This window comes from Schistocerca americana, chromosome 1 (assembly GCF_021461395.2).
Source record: "Schistocerca americana isolate TAMUIC-IGC-003095 chromosome 1, iqSchAmer2.1, whole genome shotgun sequence".
Taxonomy (NCBI): Eukaryota; Metazoa; Arthropoda; class Insecta; order Orthoptera; family Acrididae; genus Schistocerca; species Schistocerca americana.
The window spans coordinates 1,158,612,735-1,158,634,072 of record NC_060119.1 but is presented as its reverse complement, the minus strand read 5'-3'; the positions used below and the strand labels follow the sequence as shown (position 1 = coordinate 1,158,634,072).

At 44.8% G+C, this 21,338-nt stretch overlaps 1 protein-coding gene and 1 pseudogene across 1 annotated transcript in view; both read left to right on the top strand.

The window, feature by feature from the left end:
• The window catches only part of LOC124597680 (sialin-like), a 93,083-nt gene that overhangs the window by 27,967 nt on the left and 43,778 nt on the right, over positions 1–21,338 (top strand). The window contains exon 3 of the mRNA XM_047135953.1: positions 17,843–18,057. Coding sequence (XP_046991909.1) covers positions 17,843–18,057 — 215 coding nt within the window. The remainder of the gene's footprint in view (positions 1–17,842; positions 18,058–21,338) is intronic.
• On the top strand, positions 20,436–20,553 carry LOC124552305 (annotated as a pseudogene).

Here is a 21,338-nt window from a genome sequence, read left to right as displayed (position 1 = left end):
CACAGTTTTACTTCCGACACTATTTCATCTCCTACCTTACAAACTCCACAGTTTTGCTGCGAAATTTGCATGATTGACACTCATTGAAGAAACGATTTTGCGGAGACGCAACTTAGCCACTGCCTGGGGGAGGGGGGGGGGGGGGTGAAGGATGTTGCAGAATGAAGTTTTCACTCTGCAACGGAGTTTGCGCTGATATGAAACTTCCTGGTATATTAAATTGTGTGCACCTGAGCGAGACTCGAATGAGGGACCTTTGCCGTTCGCGAGCAAGTGCTCTTCTGACTGAGCTATACAAGCACAACATAGAGGCCCGACCGCACAGATTTACTTCCGCCGCTACCTCATCTCCTCCTTTCCTTTCTTCCTTGAGTGCTAGTCCTGCTAAGTTTCGCAGGAGAACTTCTGTGCAGTTTGGATGGTAGTAGACGAGGTACTGGCGGAAATAAAGCTATGAGGAAGGGTCGTGAGTCGTTCTTCGGTAGCTTAGTCGGTAGAACACTTGCCCGCAAAATGTAAATCCAGAACTCCAGTCTCGGTCCGGCACGAAGCTTTAATCTCCCAGGAAGTTTCGTATCAGCTCACACTCGACTGCAGAGTGAAAATTTCATCCGAAAGATAATACTGATCAAAATTTCCAAAATATCGACAGCTGCAGCAACGCAGATCCAAATACAGCAAAACTAAATGGAAATAAATTACAGTTTATGTTACACAAATCCAACCAATTTAGTGCTTCCGACATAGCTGGAGGTAATGTAGGCTCAACACTATGCACCAAAGCTTCAAAGATCCCAGAAAAGCTCAAGTGATCTTATTTCATACGCGTATGTTTTTCCTTAAATGTCTCCCAGGCTGCAAAAAAGTTGTTTAATTAGTTCATAAATACAATAATAGAATGCAGAAATCCAAAGACAAGTGCTAGATATCAAAACTGATAACATTAGTGAATAGCACAAGACGGGGTTGATACGAGTGTAGTAGAAGCTTCTGTTAACCAAGTGTCCTCCAGATGCTTCTTCGTCCATCGGACAGCAGAATTCGCCAGCTGTAAATGACATGGAAGTGATTTCTGACACCTACACATGGCCTGGCAGGAAATATAATTTTGGCTGTGGTGCTTTTCCCACGAGCGATTTCCCTATATCGCCAATGGCGAACGACGCTATGATTCCTTTGAGAAGAACACTTTCCTTATCATGAAATTTTCTCGGGTAATCCACCGATTGGTGGCTTCGATGAGTTCCATACTCATCATCTTCAGGCGAAGATGATGGGCTGATCACCCGAGAAGATTTCATCATTGGAATACGCAAAGAAAGCCTGCACTGACATACACTTCCCCTATCCCTACCCAATCCCGTCTTTCTTTAAAAAGTGGTCATCAACACGAGGTTAAATCCCAAATTTCCGCCCCGTGGTATTTTTTTTGTTGTTGTCGTTTCTGTCCGGTTGTTAGTAAAAATAATCGCACCACCAATATCCTAGAAGATTGTTTCGACTGCATTAGATAGGAATTTCGATGTGAACAGGAGGCTCGTAATATTTTAGATGAGTGTAATTTATACACTGAAGAACCAAGGAAACTGGTACACCTGCCCAATATGTGGTGTCACCGCCAGACACCACACTTGCTAGGTGGTAGCTTTAAATCGGCCGCGGTCCATTAGTACATGTCGGACCCGCGTGTCGCCACTTTCAGTGATAGCAGACCGAGCGCCACCACACGGCAGGTCTAGAGAGACGTACTAGCACTCGCCCCAGTTGTACGGACGACTTTGCTAGCGACTACACTGACGAAGCCTTTCACTCATTTGCCGAGAGATAGTTAGAATAGCCTTCAGCTAAGTCCATGGCTACGACCTAGCAAGGCGCCATTAGCATTATATTGCATTTATCTAGAGAGAGTCTCACTTGTATCATCAAGAACGCTGTATACAAATGATGGATTAAAGTTAAGTATTCCAGCAGCTACGTACTTTCCTTTATAGCATTCATTACGATCCTGTTTCAGACCGTCACGCCATCCTTCGTGTGCTTATAGCGTGCATTGCGGTCCCCTCAAATCACACTGTGTCGGCACTTCTGTCGACACATCACAATATCGTGTAGGCTCCCCACGAGCACGCAGGAGTGCCGCAACACGACGTGGCATGAACTCGACTAATGTCTGAAGTAGTGCTGGGCGGAACTGGCACCATGAATCCTACAGGGCTGACCATAAATCCGTAAGAGTACGAGTGGGTGGAGATCTCTTCTGAACAGCACGTTGCAAGGCATCCCAGATGTACTCATTATTTTTCATGTCTGGGGAGTATGGTGACCAGCGGAAGTGTTTAAACTCAGAATAGTGTCTCTGAAGTCACTCTGCAGCAATTTCCGACGTGTGGGGTATCGCATTGTCCTGCTGGAATTGTCCAAGTCCGCCGGAATGCACACTGAACACGAATAGGTGCAGGAAATCAGAAAGGATGCTTACGTTCGTGTCACCCGTCGGAGTCGTATTTAGACGTATCAGGGATCCTATATCACTCCATCACCACTACAGAGCCTCCACCCCCTTGAAAAGTCCCCTGCTGACATGCAGGGTCCATGGACGCGTAAGTTGTCTCCACACCCGTACACTTCCATCCGGTCGCTACAATATGAACGAAACTCGTCCGACCAGGCAATATGTTCCCAGTCATCAATAGTCCAATGTCGGTCTTGACGGGCTCAGGCGATGCATAAAGCTTTGTGTCGCGCAGTCGTCAAAGGTATACGAGTGGGTCTTCAGCTCCGAAAGCCAATATCGATGATGTTTCGTTGAATGGTTCGCACGCTGACACTTGTTGAGGGCCCAGCGTTGAAATCTGCAGCAATTTGCGGCAACGATTCTCTTTAGTCGTCGTTCTCCCGTTCTTGCAGGCTCTTCTTCCTGCCGCAGCGATATCGGAGATTTATTTGACGTTTTACAGGATTCCTGAGATACACGGTACACTCGTGAAATGGTCGTACGGGAAAATCCCCACTTCATCGCTACCTCGGAGATGCTGTATCCCATCGCTCGTACGCCGACTGTAACACCATGTTCAAACTCATTTAAATCTTGTGATTCTTGAGTTTCTCCCGGCGTATTTGATAATCAAAATATCCACGGGTATGCTGCCGGTCTATAGTGTTCAACGGGCACAATATTTCGGCGATCAAACATGTCGCCATCATCAGGTGGACTGACGGACTGAGCTCCTGTGAACGTGCCGGCACGGAGATCCGTACGCTATGGCTGCTCAGAGGGAACTGGGTTCGGTCGCGGCGGCGGCCGATTTAAATACCCTCCGCCCGCGGCGCGCTCCCTCCGCCGTCCGCGCCCAGCGCCACGGTCGCGCGGTGGAACAGATTGCGACGGCGTCTGAGATGACGTCGGTGTGATGGCTCTGTCCGCCGTGGTCGTCACAACTATACGTCTGCTCGATTTACTCTTAATTAACCCGATCGCTGGTTCCCAAGCCTTGCTAAGATTATAGCCACAGTCACGGTTTACGAGGTCGTCATTGGTGCGAATTTCGATGGCCTCTCTAACAACGCTGTCCCAGTATCTCGACGTCTGTACCAGAATCCTCGTGCGGTCATACTCCATGGCGTGATTTTCCGACAAACAATGTTCAGCGACCGCCGACTTGCTCGGATACATCAGTCGAGTGTGCCTCTGGTGTTCACGGCATCGATCCTCGACGGTACGCATCGTCTGACCAATATACGACTTGCCACATTGACACGGAATCTGGTACACGCCGGCCTTCCTCAAACCGAGGTCATCTTTGGCGCTCCCCACCAGTGCACGAGTTTTATTTGGAGGACAAAACACAGTTCCGACCCGGTGTTTCTTCAGAATGCGGGCGATTTTCCCCGAGAGTGCGCCTGTGTATGGAATAAATGCAGTGCCTACCTCCTCCCTCGTGACTTCATCCATCTCAACAGGTTGTGCTGCAGTGGTTGGGCGGAGAGCACGTTGAATCTGCCACTCTGAGTACCCATTTTTCGAAATACAGTTCTCAGATGTTCCAATTCCTGGGGTAGACTCTCTGCGTCAGAGATAGTGCGCGCCCTATGTACTAGAGTTTTAAGTACCCCATTCCTCTGTGAAGGGTGGTGGCAGCTGTCTGCATGCAAATACAGATCAGTGTGCGTAGCCTTCCGATACACCCCATGACCTAGGGTGCCGTCAGCCCTTCTCTTGACCAAGACGTCAAGGAAAGGTAATTTACCCTCCGTTTCAGTCTCCATAGTGAATTTGATGTTGGGGTGTATGGAGTTTAGATGTGTAAGGAAGTCAAGGAGTTTATCCATACCATGTGGCCAGATGACGAACGTGTCGTCCACGTAACGGAAAAAGCAAGTAGGTTTCCATACGGATGACGACAGGGCTTCCTCCTCGAAGTTCTCCATGTACAAGTTCGCTACCACCGGTGAGAGTGGGCTATCCATGGCGACTCCCTCCGTTTGTTCGTAGTATTCTCCATTAAAAAGAAAATACGTGGAAGTCGAGACATGCCTACAGGTTGCAGCCCGACTTCCGCCAGAATCAGCCGAGGAAATACGTCGTGCAACTTGTCGTGCGTTGACGAAATCCAAGCCGATGAAGTCAAATATCAGCAGTAAAGAGAGGGCGGCCATTCGTGATCTGAGGGAGCGCTCTGAAATTGTTGTCTTACCGGCTGACAAAGGCAATGCTACAGTTGTTGTCTCCCATAAGGACTACACTGATAAGATGCAGAGCCTGCTAAATGACGATTCCTACCGGAAGATCAGCGTTGACCCTACAAAGAAGGTGGAGAACAAGACGAGGGCGCTTCTCAAGGACGCAGATTTACCGGAGGGTGACGCTAAGAAATTGTTACCCCAAGGTCCGGTACCGCCTAGACTATATGGACTCCCGAAGGTTCACAAAGAGGGGGTACCATTACGCCCCATTGTCAGCAACATCAGGGCACCTACATATTTGTTGGCCAAATACCTGACGGGAATATTAAGTCCTTATGTGGGTAAATGCCCTCATCACATCCGTAATTCCGTGGATTTTGTTAAACGCCTTGATAGCTTCAGGTTGGATGAGTCAGATATCATGGTGAGTTTTGACGTCGTTTCCTTGTTTACGGGGGTACCCCTGCGAGAGTCACTAGAACTGATTAGTCAGAAGTTTGACGAGAAGACCACTGAACTTTTTAGGCATGTCTTGACTTCCACGTATTTTCTTTTTAATGGAGAATACTACGAACAAACGGAGGGAGTCGCCATGGGTAGCCCACTCTCACCGGTGGTAGCGAATTTGTACATGGAGAACTTCGCGGAGGAAGCCCAGTCGTCATCCGTATGGAAACCTACTTGCTTTTTCCGTTACGTGGACGACACGTTCGTCATCTGGCCACATGGTATGGATAAACTCCTTGACTTCCTTACACATCTAAACTCCATACACCCCAACATCAAATTCACTATGGAGACTGAAACGGAGGGTAAATTACCTTTCCTTGACGTCTTGGTCAAGAGAAGGGCTGACGGCACCCTAGGTCATGGGGTGTATCGGAAGGCTACGCACACTGATCTGTATCTGCATGCAGACAGCTGCCACCACCCTTCACAGAGGAATGGGGTACTTAAAACTCTAGTACATAGAGCGCGCACTATCTCTGACGCAGAGAGTCTACCCCAGGAATTGGAACATCTGAGAACTGTATTTCGAAAAAATGGGTACTCAGAGTGGCAGATTCAACGTGCTCTCCGCCCAACCACTGCAGCACAACCTGTTGAGATGGATGAAGTCACGAGGGAGGAGGTAGGCACTGCATTTATTCCATACACAGGCGCACTCTCGGGGAAAATCGCCCGCATTCTGAAGAAACACCGGGTCGGAACTGTGTTTTGTCCTCCAAATAAAACTCGTGCACTGGTGGGGAGCGCCAAAGATGACCTCGGTTTGAGGAAGGCCGGCGTGTACCAGATTCCGTGTCAATGTGGCAAGTCGTATATTGGTCAGACGATGCGTACCGTCGAGGATCGATGCCGTGAACACCAGAGGCACACTCGACTGATGTATCCGAGCAAGTCGGCGGTCGCTGAACATTGTTTGTCGGAAAATCACACCATGGAGTATGACCGCACGAGGATTCTGGTACAGACGTCGAGATACTGGGACAGCGTTGTTAGAGAGGCCATCGAAATTCGCACCAATGACGACCTCATAAACCGTGACTGTGGCTATAAACTTAGCAAGGTTGGGAACCAGCGATCGGGTTAATTAAGAGTAAATCGAGCAGACGTATAGTTGTGACGACCACGGCGGACAGAGCCATCACACCGACGTCATCTCAGACGCCGTCGCAATCTGTTCCACCGCGCGACCGTGGCGCTGGGCGTGGACGGCGGAGGGAGCGCGCCGCGGGCGGAGGGTATTTAAATCGGCCGCCGCCGCGACCGAACCCAGTTCCCTCTGAGCAGCCATAGCGTACGGATCTCCGTGCCGGCACGTTCACAGGAGCTCAGTCCGTCAGTTCACCTGATGATGGCGACATGTTTGATCGCCGAAATATTGTGCCCGTTGGACACTATAGACCGGCAGCATACCCGTGGATATTTTGATCATCATTTAAATCTTATTAACCCACCACTGTAACAGTAGTAACCGATACGTCATACACTTGTTGTCTTATATAGGCGTAGCCGACCCCAGCGCCGAATTCTGCCTGTTTCCATACCTCTATATTTAAATACGCATGCCTAAACCAGTTTCTTCGGCTTTTTAGTGTAGCATCGTAAAATAGTTGTACCCAGGTAGTACCCTCTCTCAGTACACTGTAATATTCTCTTTTGCCAGGAACATCAAATTGAAGTGACGAAATCCTTCTACACACTATGTCTGTTGCTACTCAACAACCAAGAAATCAATGTTTGGTATATTTACGCCTTAAGTTGATTGTGCAACGTGTATCTGAGGAGGAAATGACGTTCGAGACCTAAATGGGTTTCGTAAGCGCCTGAAAAAATGGTTCAAATGGCTCTGAGCACTATGCGACTTAGCTTCTCAGGTCATCAGTCGCCTAGAACTTAGAACTAATTAAACCTAACTAACCTAAGGACATCACACACATCCATGCCCGAGGCAGGATTCGAACCTGTGGCCAAGCGCCTGAAAACACTTCGGCTGGATGCTGGACCACATAATTGGTCATTAACCTGGCACGCATATCAGATGTCTATCTCGCTCAGCTGCCTGACACAACAGCAGTCGCTGAACGACGTGGCGCAATCGTTACGACACTTGTCTAGCAGTCGGAAGCAGACGCAATCCATACATCTCGACTGTTCTTTCGCTAAAACGCTTAGAGTCAGCATAAAGACGATTCCGCCGAGAGGACTGTAGCCCATTTGTGCCTCCTTTCTTTGTAGATTCTAACTGACCTGATATCAATAGGACTTTGATCTAACACGTAACACTTACCTGTCCGTTTAGATATGTAACGGAAGAAAAACTTTTTTCAGTAGATTAAGAATAATTAGGCGTCGTAATAGTCATGCGAAATATGTCATTAGCAAAACATTTATCTGGGTTGTGTCCTGATGTATCCATGTGGTCGATTTAAAAATGATCTGTTACATCTTATACTGAAATATGTCTACTGACATTAATAATTATACATTATTAAATATAAGAACTTAATGTAAAACAAACAGCAAAATCTTGTTTAATTAGAATAATGTACACTGAAGCGCCAAAGAAACTGGTATAAGCATGCGTATTCAAATACAGAGATATACTGGGTGATCAAAAATTCAGTATAAATTTGAAAACTGAATAAATCACCCAATAATGTAGATAGAGAGGTACAAATTGACACACATGCTTGGAATGACATGGGGTTTTATTAGATCCAAAAAAAATACAAAAGTTCAAAAAATGTCCAAAAGATGGCGCTTCATCTGATCAGAATAGCAATAATTAGCCTAACATTGTCAGACAAAGCAAAGATGATGTTCTTTACAGGAAATGCTCAATAAGTCCACAATCATTCCTCAACAATAGCTGTAGTCGAGGAATAATGTTGTGAACAGCACTGTAAAGCATGTCCGGAGTTATGGTGAGGCATTGGCGTCGGATGTTGTCTTTCAGCATCCCTAGAGATGTCGGTCGATCACGATGCACTTGCGACTTCAGGTAACCCCAAAGCCAATAATCGCACGGACTGAGGTCTGGGGACCTGGGAGGCCAAGCTTGACGAAAGTGGCGGTTGAGCACACGATCATCACCAAACGACGCGCGCAAAAGATCTTTCACGAGTCTAGCAATACTTTGTTTTTTTTTTGTTCTATTAAAACCCCATGTCATTCCAAGCATGTGTGTCAATTTTTACCTCTCTATCTACATTATTCCGTGGTGTATTAAGTTTTCAAATTTATACTTACTTTTTGATCACCCGGTATAAATAGGCAGAATATGGCGCTGTGGTCGGCAACCCCTGCATAAGACAACAGGTATCTGGCGCAATTGTTAGATCGGATACTGCTGTTACAGTGGCAGGTTGTCAGGATTTAAGGGAGTTCGAGCATGGGGCTCTAGTCGGCACACGAGCGATGGCACTCCCATCTCCGAGGTAGCGATGAAGTGGGGATTTTCCCGTACAGTCATTTCACGAGTGTATCGTGAATATCAGGAATCCGGTAAAGCATCAAATCTCCGACATCGCTGTGGCCGGAAAAAGATCCTGCAAGAATGGGACCAACGACTAAAGAGAATCGTCCAGCGAGACAGAAGTGCAGCCCTTCCGCAAATTGCTTCAGATTTCAGTGCTGGGCTGTCAGTAAGTGTCAGCGTGGGAACCATTCAACGAAACATCATCGATATGGGATTTCCAAGCCAAAGGCCCATTCGTGTACCCTTGATAACTGCACTACACGAAGATTTACGCCTCGCCCGGGTCCGTCAACACCAACATTGGATTGTTGATCGCTAGAAACTTGTTGCCTGTCGGACGAGTCTCGTTTCAAATTGTATCGAGCGGATGGACGTGTACTGGTAGACAACGTATGAGTCCGTGGACCCTGCATGTCAGCAAGGGACTTTTCAAGCTGGTGGAGGGTCTGTAATGGTGTGGGGCGTGTCCAGCTTCAGTGATATGGGGCACCTGATACGTCTAGATACGACTCTGACAATGTCTAGATACGACTCTGACAGGTGACACGTACGTAAGTATCCTCTCTGATCACCTGCGTCCGTTCATGTCCATTGTACATTCCGACGGACTTTGACAATTCCAGCAGGACAATGCGACACCCCACAGGTCCACAATTGCTACAGAGTGGCTGCAGGAACACTCTTGTCAGCTTAAAGACTTCCGCTGGTCACCAAACTCCCCAGATACGAACATTATTGGCCTTATATGAGATGTCTTGCAACGTGCTGTTCAAAAGAGATCTCCAGCGCCTCGTACTCTTACGGATTGTTTGGACAGCTCTGCAGGATTCACGGTGTCAATTCCCTCCAGCGCTACTCCAGACATTAGTCTAGTCCATGCCACGACGTATTCTGGCATATCCGCGTGCTTGCAGGGGTCCTACATGATATTAGGCAGGTGTACCAGTTTCTTTGGCTCTTCAGTGTCTTTACTAGAATAATGTATTTAAGTTATAAACGATTCCGGACATTCCAGCACATGCCGTATATATGCCACCTATACGGGAAACCAGCAGTCTACCTGACAAGTTTTTTCGCCATTATGGTTGTTGTAGTAATAATATTACTGTATCACATCAAAACCGTTCCTATTAGCGGATTACTCTACAGCGCACTGCAACCAGAGTGTGCACAATGTATGTGAAACACCTGAGAATAGGAAGATATGCTCAAATTCGATCATGATTTAAATAAAATAACTTCTTTCAGCAAATTTGGTCTGTTGACGTCACCGTTATTCAATCTGTACATCAGTACAGTCGCGAAATCACCCGAGCACTTTGGTACTAAAGCAACAAAATACTTCGCTCCCTCTTCTCTAAAGGATTCCTGATAAAAGTATTTCATAAAACTCTTGCCACTTCTCTGTGAGATTGCGCAACTCCGTCACATATTACTATGTTACAAATGTTCTGCTATGCGAACCGCCTAATAAAATATCGTTATCTTCGGGATCATTGTTCCTTACCTAGGTAGTGCAATTGTAAGCTTGCTTGACTTAGAACTGGCGCCACCCCATACCTATAGCTCAATACTATTTGCAATTTATCAATTTCAAATCCTAGCTTTCCTAGCTTTCAACCAATGGAACGCAGACAAACATGAGGGCACAATCGCACGACGAATTTTAGATACACTGGCTGACAAAAAGAAGTGAACTATTCCGAACAGGAAGAGGAAACGAAATGACATTTCACTGGTTTAACGTATGTGGTGTCATTTGAGTGATTACAAAATCGAATCAAAATTACAAAGGACTTGGCAGTGAGAGTCCACTTATCAGTACGACATTGCACCCGCTGTTGGCATGGATCCATGCACTGATTCGGTTAGGAACGGCGTTATAAAGCCACTGTATCTTTCCTGAGGCCAGCTGGCCCACAGCTGTTGTAATTCGTCCTTGACATTCTGTATATTGGCGCTGGGACGACGTTAACGTCGGAACTGATGCCACAAGTGTTCTATCGGGGACAGACTTAGGACTTTTGCACACCACCGGAAAACCTCAACACATCGCATACTGTCCATAGAGAGACGCACCCCACGTGTGGACGAGCATTGGCCTGTTGACATTTGACCTTGGTATAATGCATAATGTAAACAGTAAGAAAGAAGTTTGATGAAAACACTCTATGCAAATGATTGAATCTCTTCTTAAATGTTTAGTTACGTAAGAACTAGTCTTCCTCTCAGACGCTAGTCAGTCGTTTCCTGATGACGGCCTAATAAGCTGGAAGTAGTCTGAAAGAAACAATAATCAGTAGAACAAAAACATTGTAGTTGTTATTCAACCTTGAATATGGAATTTTTCTACCAAGAAGTACTGGAAGAATCCATAAATAAGAAACAATTAAATTTATGAACTTTAAAAATCACTTTAGCTGTTGTTTAAAATGAAATACTCCATTGTAGCAGAGACAACGCCAGTGTAGTGCAGCCAAAATGAATGAGAAACAAGGTCACACAATAAAAATTCAACTCTTCATCTGTTTCCTGTCGGTCCTCGAGGAAAAACGTGGCTCGCTGAAAGAATAAGTTACGTCTGGGTAGTACCATCCAGTCACGAACATCGCCTGGTTAAAATACATTTATCTGCTGATTTACTGCCTTCACTTCACGTACAGTAACTCTTAATCTTTCCAGGTTGTCTTCAAACTCGGAACTTCTTCATTATAAATAGTCACAACGGTTTCACAAATCAAATATTATGCCTTCTCTTTAAATTAAGTTTATCCAAGTAAAAGAATACCACAGCGCGAAATTACACTCGCAGTTTTGATCATACAGAATCATTTGAATTAGCTTCCAAGAACAAAAATCATAAAATCAGAACTGAAATACTTGGCAGTGTACGGCAAAAATTACGTCTCACTCCTACCAGCAACGACTTACAACAATTAACCAAGAAGATCAAAGAGAGTTTAGGTATTTAAGAAAATATTTTACATGACAAATGGCTATCTTATTAACAATCTTTCGGTAAGTTATTGTGAAAGTTCATAATTCACAATTTTTAGTGTTGATAATTTCAAACAGAAATAACGTTATACAAAAAAATTTCGAAATAAATTCAGTATATGAAAAGTACTTAATTTATTTGAAAAATTATAAAAGCCATATTACTCATGTTACTTAAAATATACGAAATGTAACATAATAAAAATTTTGAATATGTTTGTATTGTATAGTATACAATGTAAGACATGACAAAAAGACGACACACCACGAAGGAATTATCCGAATTGGACGGAAATCGTTAGATGTGACGCACATGTACAGAGAAAGAAATAATTATAATTTCAGGAAAACTGTATGATTTATTCAAGAGAAAAAAAGTTTCTCAAACTGAGCAGATGAATAACGCTTTGATCCATCTCTGGCTCTTATACAATAGTTATTCAGCTTTCACTGACTGCCTGAGTTGGTGGAAAAATCTGTACCATTGTCACGTTAGATCATCAAAATCCGGAGCTTGTTGGAAAGCCACGCCCATAATGCTCCACACGTTTTCAACTGGGGACAGATCCATCGGCCTTGCTTGCCAAGATAGGCTCTGGTAAAGACGAAGATAATCAGCAGAAACTCTCACCGTGTGCAGGGGTAATTATCTTGCTGAAATGTAAGCCCAAGGTGGTTTGCCATGAGGGACAACAAGCCAGAGCGTAGGAAATGGCCGAGGTACCGCTGTGCTGTAAGGTTGCCGCGGATGACATCCAAAGCGGTCCTGCTACGAAAAGAAATGGTGGGCGACAGTCACATTAGTATCATACCGCTGACCTGGGCGTCTCCAGAGAAGTCTTCGGTGTGTACTGTCATTGACTGGAGTAGAATTGTCTTCGACCAAAGAAGACCTGTCGGAAGACGCTCCGGACAGTGGTTGGATGCCAACATGACTGCCACCCACCATACGGCTCAACAACCAGGAGTGATGGTATGGACTGCAATTTCTATTCGCAGCAGGCCCCCTTCCGTTGTCATTCGCGACATCCTTACAGCACGGCGGTACCTCGACGATTTTCTACGCCCCATTTTGTTGCCCTTCATGGCAACCCATCCTAGGCTTACATTCCGCTTGCCAAACCTTGCCTTGGCAAGCAACGTCGCCAAATGTCTCCCCAGTTGAGGATGTTTTGAGCATTATGGGCAGGGCCTTCCAACCAGCTCGGTATTTTGACGATCTAATGCATCAGTTTGACAGAATTTGGCACTACATTTCTCAGGCCATCCAACAACTTTACATCACTGCGTACCAACCTGAATGACCGGTTGTATAAGGGGCCAGTGGTAGGTCAACACGTTACTGACTTCCTCAGTTTTTCTGATATTGTAATCATGTGTTTGTCTGTAGATTTACATTAATTTCTTCGTGGTGCGTCGATTGTTTTTTCGTTTTTCTTGTTTTTTAGAATATTTATAAAGTGTTTTTGGTAATCCTTTTCTTAACTATATCGACAAGTACAGTAAGTGGCAAAAGATGAGCTATTGTTCAGTTCCATTACACATTTTAAATCTTTGAGTTCGGTTAATAATTGTATAAAATATAGAAAATCAAATTTTTCTTGTTAGATAGGCAACCTACAACGTGACCATTAGCTCCTGTGCCCGTGAGCTCGTTCTAGCACTTTCGTAATATACACCGAAGAGCCAAAGAAACTGGTACACCTGGTATTGTGTAGCATCCCGCGAGGACGTACAAGTGCCGCAACACGACATCGCATGGACTCGACTAATGTCTGAAGTAGTACTGGAGGGAATTGACACCATGAATCCTGCAGTGCTGTCCATAAATCGGTGATCTCTTTTGAACAGCACTTTGCAAGGCATCCCAGATACGCTCAATAATGTTCATATCTGAGGAGTTTGGTGGGCATCGGAAGTGTTTAAACTCATAAGAGTGTTCCTGGAGTCACTCTGTAACAATTCTGGACGTGTGGGGTGTCGCATTGTCCTGCTGGAATTGCTCTAGTCCGTCGGAATACGCAGTGCACACGAATGGATGCAGGTGATCAGACAGGATGCTAGCGCGTGTTTGACCAGTCAGAGTCGTATCTAGACGTCTCATGGGGGTCCCGTATTACTCCAACTGCTCACGCCCCACAGTTACAGAACCTCTACCAGTTTGAACTGAGTCCTGCTGACACGTATTCATGAGGATTCATGAGGTTGTCTCCATACCCTTACACGTTCATCCGCTTGATACAATTTGAAACGAGACTCTTCCGACCAGGCAAGATGTTTCCTGTCATCGACAGTCCAATTTCAGTGTTGATGGGCCCAGTTGAGGCATAAAGCTTTGTGTCTTGCAGTCATCAAGAGTACACGAGTTGACCTTCGGCTCCAAAACCTCATATCCGTGATGTTTCGTTGAATGGTTCATACGCTGACACTTGCTGACGGCCCTGCATTGGAATCTGCAGCAATTTGCGGGAACGATCCTCTTTAGTCGTCGTTGGTCCCATTCTTGCAGGATCTTTTTCCGGCCGCAGCGATGTCGGAGATTTGAAGTTTTACAGGATTCCTGATATTCACCGTACCCTCGTGAAATGTCCGAACGGAAAAATTCCCACTTCATCGCTACCTCGGAGCTGCTGTGTCCCATCGCCCGTGCGCCGACTATAGCACCACGTCCAAACTCACTTAAACCTTGAAAACCTGCCATTGTAACAGCAGTATCGATTTAACAATTGTGCCAGACAGTTTTTAATGTTGATGCATTAATTTGTTCTGAAAGCGGTGCTGATATTCAAGACAATAAAAGCGTGTTACAAGCTATGAGCTATCTAGGGAAGTTAAGCTTGCATTAATGAGCAACTGTTTCACCAGGTATCCAGTCTAGCTTACCAAATTCCCAACCAGACTAACATTAATTATAATCTTTTAATAGTCATCTTACGACAACCGTTGAGATATATATATATATATATATATATATATATATATATATATATATAAGAGAATTTAAATAAAAAGAAATAAATCAGTTTATATTTGGATTTTATTTTAACATTGATCATTGTTCCGTTAAAATTTCAGCATATTAAACTTGATTCATAACTAAACTGGTGCCTTATTTAGGATTGTGAAAATGTGAGTTTGTAATCTTACGGAACACATCAAATTTGGACCAAGATTGGAAGACTGCATACAACACTGCATTCATAAAATAACCCACGAAGAACGTTGAAACATATGCAAGAGGAAATTAACCACAACTAACCGATTCAATTTTCACCCAGAGAAGTTACGTACGTAGCGCAATCCTGTCCGTCATGAAATTACCACACACTGGTATACTAAATTCATACTAACTCTCTGTGAAATCTTCGCAAAAAGAATAGCTGAGGGCTACTTTGATGACTACACCACATGCTACACGTGGTCAACTTGGTTTACACAAAGAGCGTAACTCCACAATAATTTTGATAATTAAAATAAATTACATCGAAACGCAATTTACAAAAGAAAAACCTCGAACTGGTTACTATTGTCTTACTATTAACCTGATGGGTCAAACAATTGTATAAGCACGTGGTACTGGTCTCACAAAGTACACCCCACGTGGGTTGAACATAAAGAAAAGTTGCTATATTGGAAAATATTGTCAAGACGAGACGTTATAATCTCACACACACTCGCATTTAAGATTGATGATCTTAGAGTTACGGATCCTCAACACGTGGTTCCACTTTACTCACAAAGTAGTGACAAAGCAACTACTGGAAGATATTCTGAACTTCACACTCGAACTACACTGCGTTGCAATTTAAGATAACATAAGATATTTTAGATCTAAACCTGAAATAAAGGTGATTAAATGTTCAGTTAGGCTGAACTTAAGAAATCCATTGTCCTCTGGACGTAGCAGACACGCGCTTACCCGGAGATCTTACCACTTCAGACGCTCGCCGCCGACCGACTGCCGTGGGCCCCTACCAAGGGTGCTTCCAGATACAAAACGGAAGTGACCAGAGAGGCAGCTTCCTATACCAACATGACAAGAGACGGACAGGACCATACTAAGAACAGAAACCTCTTTGCTTTTAGAAAGCGTAGCTACCTGTTCCGACATTGGTCCTACTGTTCTCTAGCAGACAGGCTTGTCTGCTACCATCAAGCATGCAACTAGAAATACATTTGCTCATTCATCAGCAACTGGAATCACTCAACAGAGGAAAGTCCACTGGACCTGACGGAATATCAATTCGATTCTACACAGAGTATGCGAAAGAACTTGCCCCCCTTCTAACAGCCGTGTACTGCAAGTCTCTAGAGGAGCGGAAGGTACCAAATGATTGGAAAAGAGCACAGGTAGGCCCAGTCTTCAGGAAGGGTCGTCGAGCAAATGCGCAAAACTAGACCTATATCTCTGACATCGATCTGTTGTAGAATTTTAGAACATGTTTTTTGCTCGAGTATCATGTCGTTTTTGGAAACCCAGAATCTACTCTGTAGGAATCAACATGGATTCCGGAAACAGCGATCGTGTGAGACCCAACTCGCTTTATTTGATCATGAGACCCAGAAAATATTAGATACAGGCTCCCAGGTAGATGCTATTTTCCTTGACTTCTGGAAGGCGTTCGATACAGTTCCGCACTATCGCCTGATAAACAAAGTAAGAGCCTACGGAATATCAGACCAGCTGTGTGGCTGGATTGAAGAATTTTTAGCAAACAGAACACAGCATGTTGTTATCAATGGAGAGACGTCTACAGACGTTAAAGTAACCCCTGGCGTGCCACAGGGGAGTGTTATGGGACCATTACTTTTCACAATATATATAAATGACCTGGTAGATAGTGTCGGAAGTTCCATGCGGCTTTTCGCGGATGATGCTGTAGTATACAGAGAAGTTGCAGCATTAGAAAATTGTAGCGAAATGCAGGAAGATCTGCAGCGGATTGGCACTTGGTGCAGGGAGTGGCAACTGACCCTTAACATAGACAAATGTAATGTATTGCGAATATATAGAAAGAAGGATCCTTTATTGTATGATTACATGATAGCGGAACAAACACTGGTAGCAGTTACTTCTGTAAAATATCTGGGAGTATGCGTGCAGAACGATTTGAAGTGGAATGATCATATAAAATTAATTGTTGGTAAGGCGGGTACCAGGTTGAGATTCATTGGGAGAGTCCTTAGAAAATGTAGTCCATCAACAAAGGAGGTGGCTTACAAAACACTCGTTCGACCTATACTTGAGTATTGCTCATCAGTGTGGGATCCGTACCACATCGGGTTGACAGAAGAGATAGAGGAGATCCAAAGAAGAGCGGCGCGTTTCGTCACAGGGTTATTTGGTAACCGTGATAGCGTTACGGAGATGTTTAGCAAACTCAAGTGGCAGACTCTGCAAGAGAGGCGCTCTGCATCGCGGTGTAGCTTGCTCGCCAGGTTTCGAGAGGGTTCGTTTCTGGATGAGGTATCGAATATATTGCTTCCCCCTACTTATACCTCCCGAGGAGATCACGAATGTAAAATTAGAGAGATTCGAGCGCGCACGGAGGCTTTCAGACAGTCGTTCGTCCCGCGAACCATACGCGACTGGAAGAGAAAAGGGAGGTAATGACAGTGGCACGTAAAGTGCCCTCCGCCACACACCGTTGGGTGGCTTGCGGAGTATAAATGTAGATATAGATGTAAATGTAGATGTAGACATCCTATCAGACAGAAGGGAAGGGGGAGGACAGTATCTTATCTTATACAGTATATAAAAGAAAGCGGATGTAGGTTCCGTATGAGACTGTGTGACATGAATGACATACAAACTGTGTTTTAAAGTGTAGTAGTGTGACAGATCGTTCTTGATTATGTGTAAAAGTAACACGTTCCACTGCTCAGTCTCCTCCCAGATAGTCAGAAACACCACAGTAAATTTAGAAGTGGAATGTATGCCGTAAATGACAACAGTTTTAAAAAATTAACATGAAAGGAATCCAACAGAGACCTTTCAAGTTGTTGTGTTGTATAGGCGTTCCCGACCGCAGCGCCGTGTTCTGCCTGTTTACATATCTCTGTATTTGAATATGCATGTCTATACCAGTTTCTTTGGCGTTTCAGTGTAGAGTAGCCTGTACTGTTACGTGTGGGCGCCCTGTCAGAGTACCTCTTACTGGTTGCGTTCGCCGGCAGGGATGTACGTCGGCGTCATCGCGTCGATGGCGCTGACGGGTGCCATGTGCGAGATGGCCGGCGGCTGGCCGCTCGCCTTCTATTCCTTTGGCGCCGTCGGCCTGCTCTGGTGCATCCCCTGGTTCCTGCTGGTCGCCGACTCGCCGGCCAAGCATCCAAGCATCGACCCTGCCGAGCGCTGCTACATCGAGGCCTACATCCTGCCCATCAACAAGGTAACGCCGGCTGCAGCGACATTAATCGCAAAAGCACGCTAGCTGCATCTACTTCTCTTCGCTTATTAGTTAATGCTACCGCGTGGTTACAAAATGTTTCAAATGGCGTTAAGCACTATGGGACTTAACATCTGAGGTCATCATATAACCCCCCCCCCGCTTCCCGGGATTTGCGAAATTACTAGTTGACAATGACCGTGAGTTATGAATTTTGACCCGCGTCGGGATAAGGCATCCGAATCCGAAGTAAATAATGGTTATTCCGCGGGAAACAGGAGACGTTATAACTTGATCATCATTGAATGAGTAATTTCATTCAATAACGATCGGTAAATGAAATAATGGAAATAATTGGGAAATAAATTTTGCCAGTGGAAATTTTGCCGAAAGAAATGATTAAGCTGTAAAAGCAATTAAAAAATCGGTCGCCAGCTCAACTGATGAGCGACAGTACTGTTAAGTACGTGAATAATTGAGTCAAAAGTAAAGTTTACCTGTTTGTAGCGTAGCAGGTGGAACGGGAACTATTACGTAAGTGCTGTGTCAGGCTCAGTAGTCATATAAAACAATGTCATAACAATCTAACTACACTTAAACATTAATGGTTAACTTTCAATAAGTATTTTGATAATTATTTTGTTCATAATTTGTCAGCTAAGTGCAAGGCTGACAACACAGATTTTGAATAATAGACTGTCATTCTGTCTTTAAAATTAGGTACTTTGCACAGTTTAATCTACTGATAATGAAATATATTGACAATAATTGATTAACTATGTTTTGAATGATAATAATTCATTAACTGGGGGACTGTCATGTGGAATAAGCTTTATAGTTTCCTTGAACTAACTTCAGCTGAATATGCATTGAAGTAAATCTTAATAATCAAATTTATTACTTCAGTCTATTATTAAGTTACTACGGTTGGCGTAAGCTTATGAAGTGCAACAATTAACTACGATAACCAGTCTGAAATTTACTCTTCACCGTCTATGCAAATAATTTAATAATTAACATATTTTCTCTTGATAACAGCGTTACACACTCGGTTCAATTAGGTAAGGATCGGAAGGAACCTACTCGGCGTTATTGTCGTGCGGAATGTAACTGCAACACTTCGATTATAAAGTGCTTGTTATTAATTGTTCAACTTCAGAGAAAAGCACAGCCACTGGCAAGCCTTCTACAATTTTATCGTACGAAAATTACGTAGATCTTACTTCCCTCGTTGTCGGTGTATCGACGGAAGACCACGGCGGCGACACAATGTGGCAGCGGGCTTTTGCTGTTACGACTCGGGCCCACAGTGCGCTTCACATTTAAGTCCTCGTTTCTTCAGCACTATGCCCATTAATTCATAATAACTTGCCCGGCCATGCTTCCAGATTTGCCGACCGTTACTTTCCCGTCGTACTTATATCCACAAACTATCCGTTAGATGTAACACAGCTATGAATAGCAGCACTCGACTCCGAGCACAGCGTCACTGCTACTACTACCCGCTGGCGTGCTCCCGCGCCCAGAGGCGCGACAAAACAATCTCTCTGACTTCAATGTTAACTAAATATGCCCTGACTTGCCAGTGTTCAATATTACATAATTTAAACATAGTATTTACAATACATATCTACACTAGACAATACATCGTATACAAACAGTTTCATGTGTTAAGTAAGCGAAAAAAATCATAGTAAGGACTGCGTTGTAGCGTCACAATCAGTCCCCTAGTCTTAGAACTACTTAAACCTAACTAACCTAAGGACATCACACACATGCATGCCCGAGGCAGGAATCGAACCTGGGACCGTAGCAGCAGTGCGGTTCCGGACTGTAGCTCGGTCACTGCAGCCGGCTACAACTGAAGTGCAAGTACTCACAGAGGCCCTGTGTGGGCAGTAATTATCATTTATCAGCGAAACATGCTAGATATACAAACGCGTTAATGCGGAACCGGTTTACACTGGAAAAAGATTAGTTCCAGTTTTGGCCACCAGGTGCAAATCTGGCGTTGTGAACGCAAGAAAGTCGTATAGAAATGTTTTCATCTCTAATGGATTAGGAACATGGCATGGGCAGAAAAGGGCAAATACATCTACATCTACGTACCTACTCTGCAAGCTATCATACCGCGAGCGGCGGAGGGTACGTTGTACCACTATTAGAGATTCCCTTTCCTGTTCTACTCGCAAACAGAGCGAGTGGAAAAACGGATATCTATGCGACTCCGTACTGATCGTAATTTCTGTTACCTGATTTTCGTGGTCGTTAGGCGAACCGCGAGTCGCAGCAGATTGATGGTACTGCAGTTAGCTTCAAATGACGGTTCTTTAAATTTTCTCAGTAGCGTTCCCCAAAAGGAACGTCGTCTTACTTCCAGCGGCAACGGCCTTGCCGCAGTAGATCCACCGGTTCCCGTCAGATCACCGAAGTTACGCGCTGTTGGGCGTGGCCGGCACTTGGATGGGTGACCATCCGGACCGCCACGTGCTGTTGCCGTTTTTCGGGGTGCACTCAGCCCCGTGATGCCAATTGAGGAGCTACTCGACCGAATAGTAGCGGCTCCGGTCAAAGAAAACCATCGTAACGACCGGGAGAGCGGTGTGCTGACCACACGCCCCTCCTATCCGCATCCTCATCTGAGGATGACACGGCGGTCGGATGGTCCCGATGGGCCACTTGTGGCCTGATGACGGAGTGCTTTTTTACTTCCAGCGGTTGGTATTTGAGTTCTCAAAGCATATCCGTAATTCTTTCGTGTCAATCAAACCTACTGGTAATAAATCTAGCAGCCCGCTGTAGCGTTTCTGCCACACTTCTCGCCCACAAAAAATGAAGTCAGAGCTGAATGCACAACTGGAAAGAGGCACATGAGGAAGCAGTACAGTGGCATAGTAATGTTGACTGGTGAATGTAGCGTGTTCAAAGATCTGTGATGATGTCAAGAACTTATGGCTTGGACCAATTAGGAGTTGGGTCGCGTTCTAGGATGAGATCGGATTCAGTCTGCATAGTGATTCTGGACGTACTCGCTTATGACGAAAGCTGGGAAGTGAAGCTTTGAGTGCGGTTTATGAGTCGTGCTTGGGTAGCTCTGTCGATATAGCACTTGCCCGCGAAAGGTGTAGGTCCCCGGATCACTGACGCCTTAGCTCAGCGTGTTCGGTCAGAGGGTTAGCTGCCATCTGTAATAAAAAAAACTGAGTGAATAGATCAACGATGAACTTTAACGGGTGTCAAAAAACAACGAACGAAATGAAATAAAGGAAAAGAAAAAAGAGACT